We start from the raw sequence: 16,708 nt of genomic DNA on the forward strand, positions 1-16,708 counted from the left end.
GAGAGGTACTGTGAGCTCATGGAGGGCTTTCCAGAGGAGGCAGGCTGGAAGCAGCCTATACTTGGAAGTGCAGGTCAGGAGAGTAAGGGGATGCCTTCTCAATGCCAATAACAATGGTCTGTGCAGAGGAGGTCTTTAGAAATTTTATTCCTGGGCACCTGGCTAGCGCAGTAGGTTAAGCATCCAACTCTTGGTTTTGACTCAGGTCATGATCTCAGGGTTACAAGATTGAGCCCTGTGTGAGCTCAGTGCCCACTGGAGAGTCTCTCTCCCTCTCCCTCTGCCCCTTCTGCTCATGCTCTCGCTCTCTCTCAAATAAATAAATAATTTTTAAAAAAGATATTATGTTCAGTGCAGAGGAATAAGTTCCTTGGAATCATACAGAGGAATAAGCCCTGATTTTATCACTCCCTTGTCCCTAACCCTGGATGAGATGCTTAACTTCTCTGGCCTCCATTTTCTCATCAGTAAAGTGCAGACGACAATAGCTATCTGGCAGATATTGTGCCAAAGACTAAAATGCGTAGAGTACCTACAATGGTAGGGAGGTAAGAAGTAGTAAGTAGTACTCGCTAAATGGAAGTAAGTGGATACTTACTATGTGGAATAGTTATCATCATCACCAGCACTGTCATCGCCATGATCATCACCATCTTGAGATCTTTGAGGAGCAGCAGGTTAGTATGGTGTAGAGAGAGCTGGACTGCGAGGTGGAGGCCTGAGTTTCAGCCCCAGTCCTGCCCCTGCCCTCCTTGAGGCCTCCGCCTCCCTGTCTGTGAAAGTAGCCAGGTTGCAGTGCTAGCCAACCTCGAGCTCTTCAGGCCTGTGATGCTGCTGTTCTCTCAGCTCAGGACTCAGTGACTTGGGGAAGGCTGCTCTCCTGCAAGCCTCTGAGGAGCACGCTCTGTGCCCTCCGTCCTCTTCTGCTATGATGCACCAAGTGGTCTCCTAGCATCCCCACCCCTCGGGATGAACCCCTCTGAGCAGCTGGGCTTGTTCTGGGCTCACAGAGAGCTAATTGTTTCCGGTTGGAAACGTCAGCATATATGCCTGATGCTAATGACAGCCACCTCTCCCCCTAATTTGTACTTTCCAAAGCACCTGTGATCCACTACTTTGCCTTGTCCTCCCAGACACCCCAAGAAGAAACCTTTTACCCTCTTTTCTGGAGCAGAAAATTGACTCCGAGGGAACAGCAATACGTCTAAGCTCTTGCCAAAAGTTAGGACTGTGTTGGGACTGGAGCTTGGCTTCCTACCTCCCAACCAAAGACAAAAATCAACTTTTTATCAAACGCCTAGAATATCACAACTGAAGGATCCTTGAAGATCTAAGTACTTAAACCAACTCCTCTATGTACAGATGGAGAAACTGAGGTACAGAAGGCATATGGATTTCCTTTAGTCCCAAAAATCAGGAGCAGGCTCCCATGGCACACAGTCCTGCTGGCTACACTCAGCATCCCAGGAATCCTGCAGCTGATGGCATGCAGGGACTCAGAGTAGACTCAGGCCCAGAGCTACTTTTAGCTCAGCTCTGCTGCTGACGTTTGGAACAAGAGTCCACACCTCTTTCTGTGCCTTGATTTTCCCATCTGTACAAGGAAGACTTAGTTTAGATGTGTAGGTCTCCAAAGATCCTTCAGCTCTAATGCTCTCCTTGTCAGTAAAAATCAGGAAATGAGTGGTTTTTGTCTCTGAAGTTGGCCATATCTCCCAGCCCTTCCCCCAGGAGTGTGTGAGCTGTCAGTGCTTCCGCCTCCAGCACAATGGGTTAATTCAACACCCTCCTAGGGAAAACCATTTGTATTTTTAGACTCTAGGAGATGGATGCTGATGAATAGGCACAGATTTCTTGGCTCATAGAGCCAAGCCCATGGAATTAGTCAACTCATAGTATCATAATTCAAAAAGAGAAAGATGCCTTTGGCTGCATTAAAAGACAAATGAGCAAAATTAAAAAGTAATGGGAACACAAGGAAGGAAGATGGAGGATTCCTGTTAGAGCCAGGGCTCCTTTAGCTCCTATAGCCAAGGGTCATCCTCATGACTGGACCCCACACCACCCCTGCCCCCAGCCTGGCCATTCTTGTCTTCCCAGCTGCTATGCTGTGCCATTTGGACTGACTCACCATCTCATTGTGGATCCTAAGGTTGTTGTGCCAGGGTCTCAGATGTCAAGTTGGCTCTGACCTGGGGAGCCCCCATTCCCACCACAATCCCCACAGTTAACACTCCAGCTTCAGTGGCCTGTCAGCTTCCCAGGGCTCTTGCCCAAGGAGCGCCTCATATATGGCTCATTTCCTCCCTGTCCCCTTCAGGGGCCTGAAGAAGCCACTTGGAAAATTCAATCTATTTAGATGCTAGGGCTCTGGGGAGCCAAGCAGAGAAAGGAAGGAGAGAATGAAGGAGAAAGGAACTGAGGGAGGGAAGGAGGGAGGATGTCTTCAGCACTCCGGACAGCTCCAGCCTGGAGGAAGGAAGGCTGGGCAAGCCGCAAAAAAGAAAGCAGCATTACTGAGCATCCAGTATGTGCCAAGCCCTGTGCTGGGCAGCGTTTATACAACCTAGTGAGACAGGTATTATTGTTGTTCTCACTCTATAGATAAGGAAAATACTACCCAGAGAGGTTAGGTAAATTGACCAAGGGCACAGAGCTAGTAAGTGGCAGGGCCAATTACATGTCCAGGCTTCTGCTCCTCACACCACATTGATTCTTTGGGATTATAATGGTGATTTTTCTATCTTCCTTTTTGGGGTGAGTCTTTTTATGAAGATAGATACTATAGTCCAGTGGATTTTCAGCTTTTCCTTCTCTACCTGTTCTCTCCTACCTAGGTGAAATTGACTAAGTACACTAAGTATTTACCATGTGCTAGTGATCCCAATTCATTTAACTTTTACAACCTTATAAAGTGGGTGTTGTATTTTCCTTACTTCACATCACTTTATTCATACTAACAATATTGACTTACCACCTACTATGTTTCAGGCACTGTTCACTTAAGATAAACAAACAAAAAAAGCAAAAAAAAAATTTTCCCCTTCACAGAACTAACTTTGTAGCAGGGGTAAGCTATTAAAAAACAATAAACATGGTAAATAGATTTATTTTTTATTTTACATAGTGATAGTTGGTATAAAAAGAAAAAGTAAAGAAAGATAACAATGTAGTATAATTCAACATAAGTATTTTATATATTGCTACTCAATCTTCATATTTATAAACTTAATGGTCAAGGAACACACTGGGTGGATGTGTCATAAGTCAGTAATTATCTTTTTGTTGTATATTTTTAGCCCTAATCTTTTTCTGGAAGGATTTTAGGGCCCTTGTTGATGTGCCCGACTTATGCTTTTTGCTCTCAGATCCATTTGCTGACTTTCCCAAACCCGACTGGGCTCCCAGTAGGGAGGTTAAGGAGGCAGCTCTATCCCACAGAGAGCTGACTTGAAAACTTCACTCCCAGCATCCCTTGCCTCTGGCTTCTGGCTGGATCTAGCCAAGAGGAGACATTCAAAGGAGAATGATGGAAAGGAGAAAGAGAGAAGCCAGAGATTCCCCCACCCACGCCCACATGTAGAGGATATCCCAGCAATGGCTGTGTCTCTCTGGTCCTGGCCTCTTCAAACATCCTTCCTGATGTGGCTCAGGTACTATACCACTTTCTTTCCCCCTTTCCCCTTCCCCAGTAGGGGTGGTAGAGGTTTTCTGCTGTTGCTGATGTGTGAACTGCTTCATATCCCAACACTTTTGTAATTGCTCTCCTACTCTAATTTCCCACTATTGATGAGGAGTGTGTTTTCCAGAGTATACCATGACTCATATATTATATATTTGAGTTGTTTGCAATTTCTCATCAATATGAATAATTCTTTAATAAATATCATTCCTGTATCATCTTTTTAATTTTTCTTTATGATAAAACTTAGAATAGCCAGACTAGCTCAAAGAAACATTTTTAAGGGACTCACTACATATTGCTTCATATTGTAATGTATTAATGTCAACATTATTGTCAAAATATTCTTCAGATAATTGGAGACATTTGAAGATGGACTGAGCCTCAACTGATACACAGTTATTTTTAAGATTTTTAGGTGTAATAATGGCAAGGTGGTTATGTAAAGAAATTTGCCATTTGTTTTCAACTATGCATATTTGAATTATGTAGAGGGAAACGACATGATTTCTGGGATTTGTTTTGAAATTATTATACAAATTGGGAGAGATAAAGTATGAAAATATCTTAATTTTTTAATGTAGGCTATGGTTGTACTTGGGTTGGTTATAAATATTCTTCCTACTTTTGCTTGTGTTTGAGAACTTGCATAATAAGAGAAAGTAGTGTTAATACCAATTAACAATGTAGGTATACAAGTTTCACCAAATCCTCTTCAGCATTCAGTACAATAATTTTTTAAAGATTTATTTATTTATTATTTATTTGAGAGAGAGAGTGCAAGAGCTAGTGTAGGGTGAAGGGAGGCCCAGAGGGAGAGGGAGAGAAAATCCCAAGCAGATTCCCTGCTGAGTGCAGAGCCTGACATGGGGCTTGATCCCACAAACCTGAGATCATGACCTGAGCCAAAATCAAGAGACCGACTGAGCCACCCAGGCACCCCTAATTTTTAAAAATTCAACTAGCATTTAAAAAAATCATACATTGTATTAGTTTTGTATGTTGTATGACAAATTACCACAAACTTAGTGACTTAAAACAGCATATGTGTATTATCTCAGTTTCTGTGGGTCATAGGTATGGGTGCAGCTTAGTGAGACTTCAGGTTAAGGTCTCACAGGGCACAATCACAATATTGGTCAAGGTTGAGGTAATCTGGAGGCTCAGCTAGGGAAGGATCTGCTTCCAAACTCCCTCAGGTTGTTGTCTATAGGATTCATGGGAACTTGCTTCTTTAAAGCCAGCAACAGAGTCTGCTAGCCAGATAGTCTTACAAGATATAACAAAATCTAATGCAACAGAATCATCAGAGTAGCATCATACTATATTATTTACCATATTCTTTGGGTTCAAAGCAAGTTGCAGGTTCCACTCACACTCAAAGGGAGAGTTATACAAGGGCACAAATACCAGGAGGCAGGAGTTGTGGAGGCAACCTTAGAATCTGTCCACCACAGGCATATAATAGTGGAAGAAACTGAGAGCCTCAAGGAGTTCTTTCCACAGCAAACTGGGTCAGGGCTAGAACTAGAACCCATGCTTCCTATGAAAATCATCATCACTAGCTTTATGATTCTGCTAAGGGGAGAGCCAGAACCATCTTCTTTCCTTCCCTCCATACTCCACCACTAACTTCTATCATCTTCCTCTTGCTCCCTGCCATGCTCCATGCACGACCCCATTCTCTAGTCTAAAATCTTCTCTTAGGAGGACATAAAGGTCATTTTCGCACTAAGGGACTGATGGTAAATATAGACTTACTAGGATTTCCAGCCCAGGGTATCTGCTGGGCTGATACAGACAATAAGGCAACAAGATGATTTGCTCCAAGAGAATTAAGGTTGACTCTTAGACACTTGGGACCATAAATAATCACTGGGGAGAGTTTTGGGATGGAAGAAATAATCAGTTACGATTTAAGAGTGGATAAACCCATCATGGCACAGTAACTAGGAACTCTGAGGTCTATAGACTTAGGTTAAAATCATCAACCCATCATTCACTTTCTGAGTAACCCTAGGCAAGTCACTGAGCCTCTCTGAGCTTCAGTTTCCTTATCTAAAAACTGTGATACTATTATAGTATCTATCTCACAGGGAAGCTGTGAGGTGAATGTTAAAGCATTTGGTAAACGATGAACACTAATAATGATAATAATCACCATCATCACCGTTACCAAGCACTTACTAGATGCAGGTACAGATCACATAATTCTAAAAAGAAAGTGCAAGAAATACAAAGTAAAAAATAAAATAGAAAAATAGAAAGTTCTCAGTGCCCTTGAGTCATACAGGAGAGGAGGGTGTTTAAAGAAAGGAAAGATTATATCAGTCAGGATCCCAGCTAGAAGCAGAGGTACACACAAATTTGGATAATTCAAGGATGATTTATTTACCAAAGAACTGTTCACAAAAGGATATAGCAGTAGTGAGCTGCTACCATTCTTGGCTGCAAAGGGAGGGGAGGCACAGTTACTAGCCCCTAGGAGGATAAAGTCATGAGAGAAGGCTGCCTTGATGGAGGCAATGACCTTTGGTTGAAGGATACAACCAGTTTGAGACAACCCTGCATGGAAGCAGCAATGGAAATAAATATCTTGACCTTGCTCCTTTTGATCTCCCAGGTCTCTACTTGGTCAAACCCAGGCAGAAGCCAGCAGGCACGGAGGTTTGATGGTGTTTTCACACATGCCCGCTTCCCAGGTCAGAGTGAGGGAGGTGGAGAGATCACCTGGCAGGCAAAGGGAAAGTGTGTGGTACAGCCCACCTGTCCTTCATCCAGGAGAGGTTGTCACTTAGATAGAAGACATGAGAAGTCCCTTCAGCTACTATATTAGGGGACTGTCAATTCACCCTACAACCACTTGAAACTAAAACATTAGTCACTACTAGTGTTCTTTGTATAGGAAAGTGGGTACAAAAGAAATAATTTACATAGCACATGGCTGCTACAGTCCCCATCTCCAAAGCCTATTGGTCATCTGAGGTACCAATCAGAGCTGCCTCCATCTGCCATTATTCTATGTACCCTTAGCCTCTTACAGCATCTCAGGTGGGGCTTCTCTACCTGGTGTAGTGATCCAAACCTTCATTCCTGAAGGAACTGAGTCCTCAGTGGCCTGCTCTTTACTGATTTACCCCATTTACTATTGATCAGGACCGAGTGGCAAGGGAGGACTAACAGGGTCCCCAGTTAATGTCCTGGGTGCTGGTTACAGTCCTCCCTGCCACTGTGAGGCAACAAATGACATTTCCTCATAGCAACTGGGACCCATCACTTGGCTTCTATAGTAGTGATTCCCTTCACTGCCTGTTGATTCAGGGTCATAAGGACAAAATGGTCAAGGGACAGCTTCAGCTTCCAATCCTTAAGATGAATTGTTGCATTCTCCAGTGGAACTGTTTGTCTCCTAGAAAATAAATGTTCCAGACTGCCAGGTCCAAGATCAAGCACAAGTGGCAGCAAACATTCTTCCAGTGGGTTAAGAATGAGAGAGGCCACTGCTCTTTATTTTGGTTTCCAACTGTGCATTCTGTCCACAGGAAGACAACACACTCGGTCATAGTATAAAGCATATATTGCATCCTGTAAGTACAAGCCAGCGTTTCCAGCTCATTCTGTAACTGAGCCTCAGCAGACCATCCCACAGTCCCATCAGGCCAGATGCTTCTGGATGATGAGAGTTGAAGTTAAATCAGCAAGTCCACTGCTGCTTCTTTGCAGTCAGATGCTCCCCTTCTCAGATCACTGTTGTAGAAGTCACTACAGTAAAACCAGGAATAACAGTTCTGACAAAAACAAAGTGGGCAAGGAAAGCAAATCTATATACAGTTATAGTCCTATCTCTGTGAGTAGAAAAAAGTATTGCATCCTCTATGAGGGGAAAGATCTGATATAACAGGTAGGTGGCTGAGCCTCCTAGGGAAATGGTGCTAGTTTGTGTGTTTAGCGTGGCCTCTGCTACTGGCAGGTTGGGCACTGAGCTGTGGCAGTGGTCAGATGAGCCACAGAAGTCCATGTTATGGAGCCCACACACAGTCTCCATTCTGGCTGCCATGGCCACTTTGTATATGAGCCCATTAAACAAGTGCCTGGAGTGGCTGGGAAGAAGCTGACTGATAACCACAGCTCATCTTGTCCGTCTAAGTATTGAGGGCTTTCTCTGGCATGCATGCCCTCTGGTGGGGCATTTGCATGGGATGTGTATCTTCATACCCTGTGCCTATTCTGAGAGAACTATCCACAGACCTCATTGACACCAGTTTTCCTATAATGAAATAATACAGTATAAATGAATATACTAAGACCTTGGCCATCCAGATGACCCATTATCAACTACCCATGAGTCAAAGCAAATTAGTTCCTCAGGCCATCTCTCCTGCACAAAATAGACAACAAGAGGGACCCCCTAAAGTTCTGCCCACTAGGAAGGTCTCCTTCATCATTTGTGTTTCAAAACTAGCCTTTGCTGGGGGTTGTAATGCAGCTGCCATCTGCTCCTGGCTGATTCCAGTGTATCATAATATCCATCCATAAACCAGGCCTACTTTTAACTCCTCCACTAACTATGACAAGGAATTCCTAATAAGGTCATGAGTACAGGTTGAAGGAGAAGCGGCAAAAAGCAGGGGTAAGTACCATGGGAGTCTGAGCCATCTCCTTGGTCTCCTATTTGCCACCTCTATTTTATTAAGGAATGCTTCTGTGCATGTCAGTATTATGGTTCAGTGGATCAGATAACACTCAGTTCACATGTCAATTCTGATGGTGTAGTCACTGGGTGTTTACAGTGTATTTCAGTCTGTACCAGGGTCAGGAACAAGTCATAAATTGCTTCTTAGATGGATAGAAGTTGTCTGCAGAAAAGAATATGGCTTTACTGTACCACTAGCACCCCCTGCCATGAATGCATCCCTTATGCTTTAGTGAAGGAAGTACACCCCAGCTTCTCCTAGGGGTGTGAATTGGTTGCATATAATAGATCCATTTCTACATGTTTACTTTCCTGAGGCTTTAGGCTCTTTCTTACAAGAATTCCAAGGAATTTCTGGCATGTCAACCTCATCTGGTGAGGCCATCATTGTGTTCAAATTTCAGTTAGGCAAACTAGCAGAAGATTAAAACTACTCCTAAAATTATTTCTAGGTGATCAAATGAGAAAACTAAACCCCAAATCCCAGGCTAGGACATTTGTCAGTGAATTTCGTCCAGTCGAGTCTTATAATTCTTCCCCTTGGTCTAACATCCTTGGAATCTACTCCCACAGGTTCCTGCCAATATAGATTGACAAAGCTTTCTAAGAATTTCACTGTATGGACAATTTTCCTGAGGTGTAGGCTTTGTATTTCTCTCTATGCCACGCCAGAATCAAGCTCCAGTTAAGGGCTTGAAGGCTATGAAGAAGGATGAGAGTGTGTTCTGAGGAGTGTAGGATGAGGTTCTGGAAGGACTGCTCCGTGTTGGACCACCGGAGGCTTTTATGCAGAGGAGGGAGCGCATTCTGACAGGAAGGGAGGGGCTGCCTCTGCTGGCAGAGGAGGTCCAGGGGAATTTGCAGGTCGAAATTCTCAGCCCCAAACATATCTCCCCAATGCCCACTACTTCCTTGTTAGTACCCTTCATTTAAGGTATAACACCTGGGCTGGGGAGGCCGTGACCCTGCAGCCTTTACCACCTGAACCTGGGTTTGTCCAGCTACACCTTTCCTGTAGCCCCAGAACATAAGGGACTCCTTCAAGCTCTCATAGATGCTTTCTGCTATTCATGCATCTTCTCAGTTATGTGGCTTTTCATTTATTTCCTCTATATTTTCTATTGGGCCATAAGAAGAAGCCAGGTGCTTCCACTGTCTTTATAATGAGTATTGTTGCCACAGTGCCAAGTGCCACAGCCACTTGCTATGCCAACTGGCCTTCCAACCTGCACTGCATCCCATGCTACTACTAATGATCATTTGAGTCATGGTGATACTACAAGATGCCACAAGTTGCATCCTATTTGCCTCAGCAAGATTATCCCTGCGTCGTTCAAATACAAGACCAACCGAATTCCAGAATCCTGTTTGAAGGGTCTGTTTCCTAAAGCAGCTCCTGGTGCTAGTCAGGGTCCCAGCAGGAAACTGAAGGCACACTCAAATTAGGATAATTCTAGGAGGGCTCCTTTATGAGGACCTATTATAAATTTTTTAAAATTTATTTATGATAGTCACACACACACACACAGAGAGAGAGAGAGAGAGAGGCAGAGACACAGGGAGAGGGAGAAGCAGGCTCCATGCACTGGGAGCCCGACGTGGGATTCGATCCCGAGTCTCCAGGATCGCGCCCTGGGCCAAAGGCAGGCGCTAAACCGCTGCGCCACCCAGGGATCCCTTGAGGACCTATTATAAAGGTGGAGATGGAAGTATCATAAGGAATATTGCGATAAGTTGAGGCAATGGTAGCAGAACTGCTGCTTCCCCAGGCCCAAAGAAATGGGAGGAGAGAGCTTTCTGGAGCCCAGAAGCAAGCAGGCTGCCTTAAAAGGTGAAAGAGCACACCCAGACTGCAGCACCCCGTCAGGGAGGAATCCAAGGAGCAGTGTAACCCTGGTGACATTGTCGATACAGGCCAGTCCTCTGGAGCTCCAAGGGGTGGGTAAGGTAAAGAGTTGATCTGGGTGGGTGAATGGAAGACACCGGTACAGCCACTTTTCCCCAAGAGAGTCAGGGGCAGGCAGCTTTAGTCCATCTAGGCCTCAAAGAAGGGGAGGTTTGCCCAGGAGCAGATCACAGGAGAGCACACAAGGAGAGGGAAGTAACACAAGCAAATGTACAGAGACCAGAGAGTGCCAGGTACACCAGATGTTGGCTGTGTACCTAGAAAGAGGGTCGGGGTCAACACATACAGCTCACGGGCAGGCCTGGCTCAAATCTCCATTCATCTGGAAGACTTCCTATTTCTGGAGTCTGTCCATCTTTCTGGGTTGGGGACCTCCTGCACTAGGCATCCAGAGACCTCAGGAAATTCTGCTCACAGGACTGATAGCTCCAGCGAGGACTCTGCACGTCCTGCCCTGCTGTCCACCCAGAATCCACAGCCTTCCAACCCTGCTCTCACCAGGGCTCATCTGACCAACTTAGTCTTTAACCAATTTGTCCTGCTTGCCCAGCCCTGCCATCGGACAAGGTCTCCATGCCCAATGGGGCCATAGTCTGGTGTCTGCCTCCAGAGAGAAAGTCTTGTGGCAATCATAGCCCTGACAGAAGAAAGTGCAAGGTGCACACAGAGCCCTGGGAGGGGACCAGCTGCCTGGGCAGAGGCTAGGAAGGCTCCAGGAGGAGGTGTCACCCGACTAGGTCTCAGGTGTCTGCAGTAGTTCTGCAGGTGGATAGGAGAGGAAGGTAGATGAGGTAGTGGGACCAGCAGAGATAAGTGTCTGGAGGTATGGGAGATGGAGAACACCAGGCTTCCTGGGGCTGGGGACATGGCAGGGGAAGAGATTGGAGGGACCTAATGAAAAAAGCCCTCAAATACCAGGCTCAAGAGCTTAGATTTTACCCTGAAGACAAGGGCAGGTGGGGGGGAGGTGGTACATAGAGTGCATTTTCAAGACCTTCCTATTGAAAGTACATTTGTACTTTCAAGATGTTATTATTGTTGTCCCCATTTTACAGATGAGGAAACTGACACTCAGGGAAAGTATGTAACTTGCACAAAGTGACCTGGCTTGTGCAAGATGCATCCATACATTCTATAAGCATACTATCTCTCAATTCCTGGTCTAGTCATCTAATGCTGGGAAACGTCCTCAAATGTAAAGGCTTACCACGACAACCACCATTTATTTTGTCCATGCATCTGCAATTTGGGCAGAGGCTGGCAGGGAAGGTTTATCTCTCAGCCACATTGCATCAGCTGGGCAGCTTGTCTGAGGCACGTAGGGGTGGAGGCATGTCTAGAAGCAGGAGGCAGTTTCTGGGAAGGCCAGTCAGGTTTCCACTGGTCTCCCAGGTCCTGGTGGAGACCAAGTCACAAGCCTGGCATTGGGGTTGAGACCAGGAGGTGGCTGTTCCTCTCTATCTTAGGGCACTCTCTACAGGAGTATTAGAGTCCACACCATCTCTCCTCCAGAAAAATGGAAGCCTTTAGCTGAGGAAGAGGCTGTAAGTGGCCTGTGTGCCACCTCTCAGACAGTATCTCTATTCATGCTTGCTCACGTCCACTGGTGAGCCACTCACTGCCCCAGGCCAGCTGCCCTGCTGTGGGCTGCATGGCGGGTAAGCCTTCTGTCTTGCTTCCCTCTGGCCTCAACACCTGGGTCCCTGTTCTACACTCTGCCCACAGAACAAGCCTGCTGCCTGTCACCCTCATCAGTCACAGATAGTCAAGAAGTGACACCAAACATAAAGTATGTCAATAAAGAGTCAACAGTCAGGATAATCACAATAGCAAACACAGTGCACATTATGTTTAGGACTGTTCTTGGTGCTTGGCATGTAATAATTCATGTAATCATCATACTCCTATAGGTAGGACAGATCTCCCCTGCCTTGTTCATTTCTGGGTCCCCAAGGCCCTGTCCAGCACTTAATAGCTAGATAATAAGGGTATGTTGAATTACTATCCCTATTTGGTGATGAGAAAACCGAATCGCAGAGAACTTAGTACTTGCTGCAGATCACACAGCTCTTAAGGGGCAATGCTGAGATTTCAATTTAGGATTTAGCACCAGGTGGTCCAGCTCCAGCCTCCATGGGTGCCCTCAACTCTAATGAGTGCTGCCTTTTTTTTTTTTTTAACATAACATCAACCATCCTCTCACCTTTTTTCTTTCCAACAAAGCATCGCCAAATCCTTTCCTGTTCCTCATAGAGGCAGTGACAATGATGTGACATGAATGGCAGTTATATGGCACGGTGATGTGTCCTCATCTCTTTTAAGCCTTGTTGTAACCTCTGCAGTGTGGGTTTGGAGAAGCAGGGGCTGTCCCAGCCCTGCTCACTGCTGTCGCCCGAAAGCTATGCCTGGTACAGAGCATATGCACAATAAATAGAAGTTGTGTGAGATAATTTTACAGATGAGGAACTGAGGTTCATATAGCTTAAGAAACTTGCCTGAGTTGGCAGGGACGCTGGGGTGACTCAGTCAGTTGTGCATCTGACTCTTGATTTTGGCTCAGACCACGATTTTAGGGTCATAAGATTGAGCTCCATGTCAGCTCAGTGCTCAGGGAGAGGAGTCGGCTTGAGATTCTCTTTCTCCCTCTGCCCCTCCCCCATCTCTCAAACAAACAAACAAATAAATAAGGTGTGGATTTTTTGTTTTTTAATTTTTTTATTTTTTTATAAATTAATTTTTTATTGGTGTTCAATTTACCAACATACAGAATAACACCCAGTGCTCATCCCGTCAAGTGTCCCCCTCAGTGCCCGTCACCCATTCACCTGTTTTTTTGGTTTTTTAAACAAAGGAAGCTCAGGGCACCTGGGTGGCTCAGTGGGTGAAGCATCTGCCTTCGGCTGAGGTCATGATCTCAGGGTTCTGGGATGGAGCCCTGAGTCGTGCTCCCTGCTCAGCGGGAGTCTGCTTCTCCCTCTGCCTCTCACTGTACTCATGCTTGCTTGCTCTCTTTCTCTCTCACTCACTCTCTATCTCAAATAAATAAATAAAATCTTAAAAAAAAAAAAAGGAAGCTTGCCAAGGTGGCAGCATTAGTAAGTGATAGAGACCTGCTTTGAAATCAGTCTCTGTTCCCAAAAGACTGTTTCTACTGCACCCTGCTGCTGGGTCTCTCCCTGGGGCTCAGTTTCCTCATCAGTTTAATGCAGATTCTAAGCCTCCTTAGGGTAGTTGTGGGGACAAAGGACACAATGGATGTGAAGGCGCTCTGCAAACAAGAAAGGACATGGTGTGGGGCTTCCTCATTTCCTTCTCATTGCTGAGGCCGTGCAAGGCCAGGTATAGAAAAGGAGCTGGGGGGCTTCAGTGGGCCCCAGAGAGTGACGGGGATGTTACAGGATGTCAGTAAAACTGGGATGGATGGATGGATGAATGGATGGATGGATGGGTGAGCACGTGGGTGGGTGAATGGAAGGCTGGACAGATGGATGGTTGAAGAAGTAAGTGTCCTTCTGAAGATGTTAATGTAGCACTGTGGACTCAGGCTAGTATTTTAGTCTGTGTGCAGCAGAGGGCACCAAGGCCTCAATAATCGGCCTAGAGGAGCATTGCTTGGCCCGCCGGAGGACACTGTCGCCAGCAGGGGGCCTGGCCTGTAGCTTGCTAGCAGCTCTGGCAGATAAAAGGATGCAGACATAGGGGACCACAGCAGAGTCCCAGGGGTGAAGGGTGAGGAGTAGAGTCAGGCTAGAGACAGATCCAGGAGCCCACCTCCAGTAACGGGGATCTTGGGGAGTTCTTCACACCCCAGAGCCGTTCCCTTTTGTGAAATGCGAAAATAAGTGTACTTTTAGGCTTGTGAGAATTAGATGAGACATACCCTACGGTGTGCATATCCTCGGCTCAGAGAGGTTTTTCTGATTCACCCAAGGCCACCTGGCAAGTATGAGGTGGTTTCTAAGGATCCTAAGGAGATTTCTATGAGAATGGAGTCATATTAGGATAAAAGTGGTTCTGGGGAAGGGAGTGAGTTCTAGGTGAGTGTGGAAGTTTTGTGGGGAGGGAAGCTGCTCAGAAGCTGAGGAAGATTCTTGGAGACTCTTGAGTTAAGGGAGCTCCCCTGCCACCCAGGGTGGATAACCAATACCCATCTAACAGCCAGCCCAGGAGCTCCAGGTGCATCTTGGTAGTGTGGGAAATTAAGATTTTAATGTGGAACTTGACTCACACATCCTCTGGCAGCCGGGTGAATTTGCCATCTTAACGGGTCTTTCAGGAGTTCTTCCGTTGGCATTTATTTTATGTGTGGCTGTCACTCCTGATCCCTGCCAGAGACTTCTCTCAGGGACCAGGCCTGGCTTGAGCTGCCTGAGATTGAGCTTGACGACAGGCGGGCCCTGCAGAAAGCCAAACCCAGCTCTAGATGGTTTCAAAAACATAAACAGAAGACCCATGCCGTGTTTCCCTGGAGCAAGCGGCCTTGCCAGACTGAGGAAGTGTCCAGGCCTGAACACAACAGCAAGTGAGTTCCCAGTGGGAAGCCAGTCCCCTGGCCTTGACCGTGGCCCTGATCTTGAGCAAGAATATTATCCACGCTGCAGTGCTCTTATTTCTGAAAGTGGCTTGCACAGGATAGGCCTCCCGTTTTGGGAGAGGATCCAAAAGTGGAGCCATGATGCTTTGTTTTGCCTTTTTTCTTTTTGTAAGGCAGCGTATAGAACCTTCCAAGGCCCTGCAGGCCAATGTAGAATTGGGTGGGACCCTAGCCAGCCTGGTGTAAATCTGCTCCCACAGGCCCCACCACATGGAGGGGGGGTGAGCCCACAGCCTCCGCCACCCGGAGGGCCTGCCTCACCCCTGGCTGCGGGACTCCCTGTCCTGGGCTTGAGCGGGAGCTTTGCACTCATTCTTGATAAAGTTCCTCCAGGCATATCCTAGTCACACCCGTGACGTCAACATTTTCTGCTGTCCCACTCGGGGCCAGCTCCATCTTTGGTACTAGGAGAGATAGGGTGGTTAAGCCAGGGTCCCTGTTATAATCTCATCTCATGAGGGAGGCAGGGGGTTGCTACCTAGTGGAGGACAGGAGCCCAGAAGAAGGTGGGAACAATGCTCTGGAATGAATCTTGTGGTCTGGTGGATCCCAGCCCCCACCTCCTCATGCTGTGCTGTTTGTCGAGCCTGCCCACCACTGCTTCACCCCCACCCCCAGCAAGCTGACTGAGCAGAGCAGAAGCCACGGAGGGCAGGCTGGCGGAGACTCTCGCCTGCTGACAGCCAGCCAGCAGCAAATGGTGAGGAGTAGATGGGAGAACCCAGAAGGCCAGAACAACAGTGTGATGACAAAGTGAAGCACCCTTGTCACATGGGCCGCTGCCAGTGCCCTGGGGGGTGTGGGGCTGAGAGTTTGCAGCGCGAAGCGCTGTCGACTTACCCTCTGTGGGCCCAGTACCCCAGCCAGGGTGGGCCTGGCACAGTGTCTGTAGAGCTCACCACTATGGCTCCATGTCGAGGGGCTCTGGGCAGGGAGGGAGGAAGGAGGCCACTCCTCCTAATGCTGGCAGGCCACCAGCCGGGTGCCTCCAAACGGGCGGCCTGCCACTTCCCACCCTGACATCCAGGCCCACTCTGGCGCTTCTTGCTTCCCTGAAGGACACACTTCGTGTGATGTGACCTGCTCCCGACCCCAAATGAAGCACTCCCTCACCCCTAAAGGTATAGATCTCGAGCGTTTCATCAGAACTCTGACAGTATCAGGGCAGCTGCTGGGGTATCAGATCTGACTAGCCTCGTCCCTATTCTGGCTTCTCCAGGACTAGAACCAGCCATTGAGGTCTACTCCACAGGATCTCTCGGCTTCTCCCACAGCCACTTTCATGTCTTTGGGTGGGGAGAGGAGCACATAGCAGGTCAGACTCGTGTGGGGCTGTTGGGCCTGTGACCCTGGGAGCCTAAGCCTCCTCACCTGTGAAATGGAGGACATAAATGCACCTGCCTCTCGAGGCTGCTGAGTCCTGAGTGAGGTGACGAGTGCCCTGGCACTGGGAGGGAGGTGCCAAGGGAATGTCTGCAAGGCCTGGATTCTGGAAAACATGGGTCCAGACTGCAAGGTGCAAAACCTGTCAGTTTGAGGGGAATGAAGCCAGATCCTAACCCTTATTGGTCAGAATTCTCTATCCCTACTGAATCTTGATCCATGTGTACATGGAGAACATTCCAATGGCTGAAAGCTTGCAATTAAGGCCAGAATAGACTTCAAAGAGAGAAAACACTGTTTACATGAACCTGAGAGCAAACAGCAGTTCTTGATGAGAAATGACTGCCAGTGCTCATGCCCTACCCCTGTGTGTGTGTGTGTGTGTGTGTGTGTGTAGTTGGGATTGCTTGTGCAGCCAATGCCCGCTATCTGGGTTTGGGCTGTGATGGG

General features: G+C 47.0%; 1 protein-coding gene across 1 annotated transcript in view; it reads right to left on the bottom strand.

The window, feature by feature from the left end:
• The window catches only part of LOC144295184 (guanylate cyclase D-like), a 39,861-nt gene extending 39,208 nt beyond the window's left edge, over nucleotides 1-653 (bottom strand). Inside the window, exon 1 of the mRNA XM_077867628.1 lies at nucleotides 599-653. Within this exon, the coding sequence (XP_077723754.1) occupies nucleotides 599-653 (55 nt within the window). The remainder of the gene's footprint in view (nucleotides 1-598) is intronic.
• Nucleotides 654-16,708: the final 16,055 nt, after the last annotated feature.

This window comes from Canis aureus, chromosome 23, assembly GCF_053574225.1.
Source record: "Canis aureus isolate CA01 chromosome 23, VMU_Caureus_v.1.0, whole genome shotgun sequence".
NCBI lineage: Eukaryota > Metazoa > Chordata > Mammalia > Carnivora > Canidae > Canis > Canis aureus.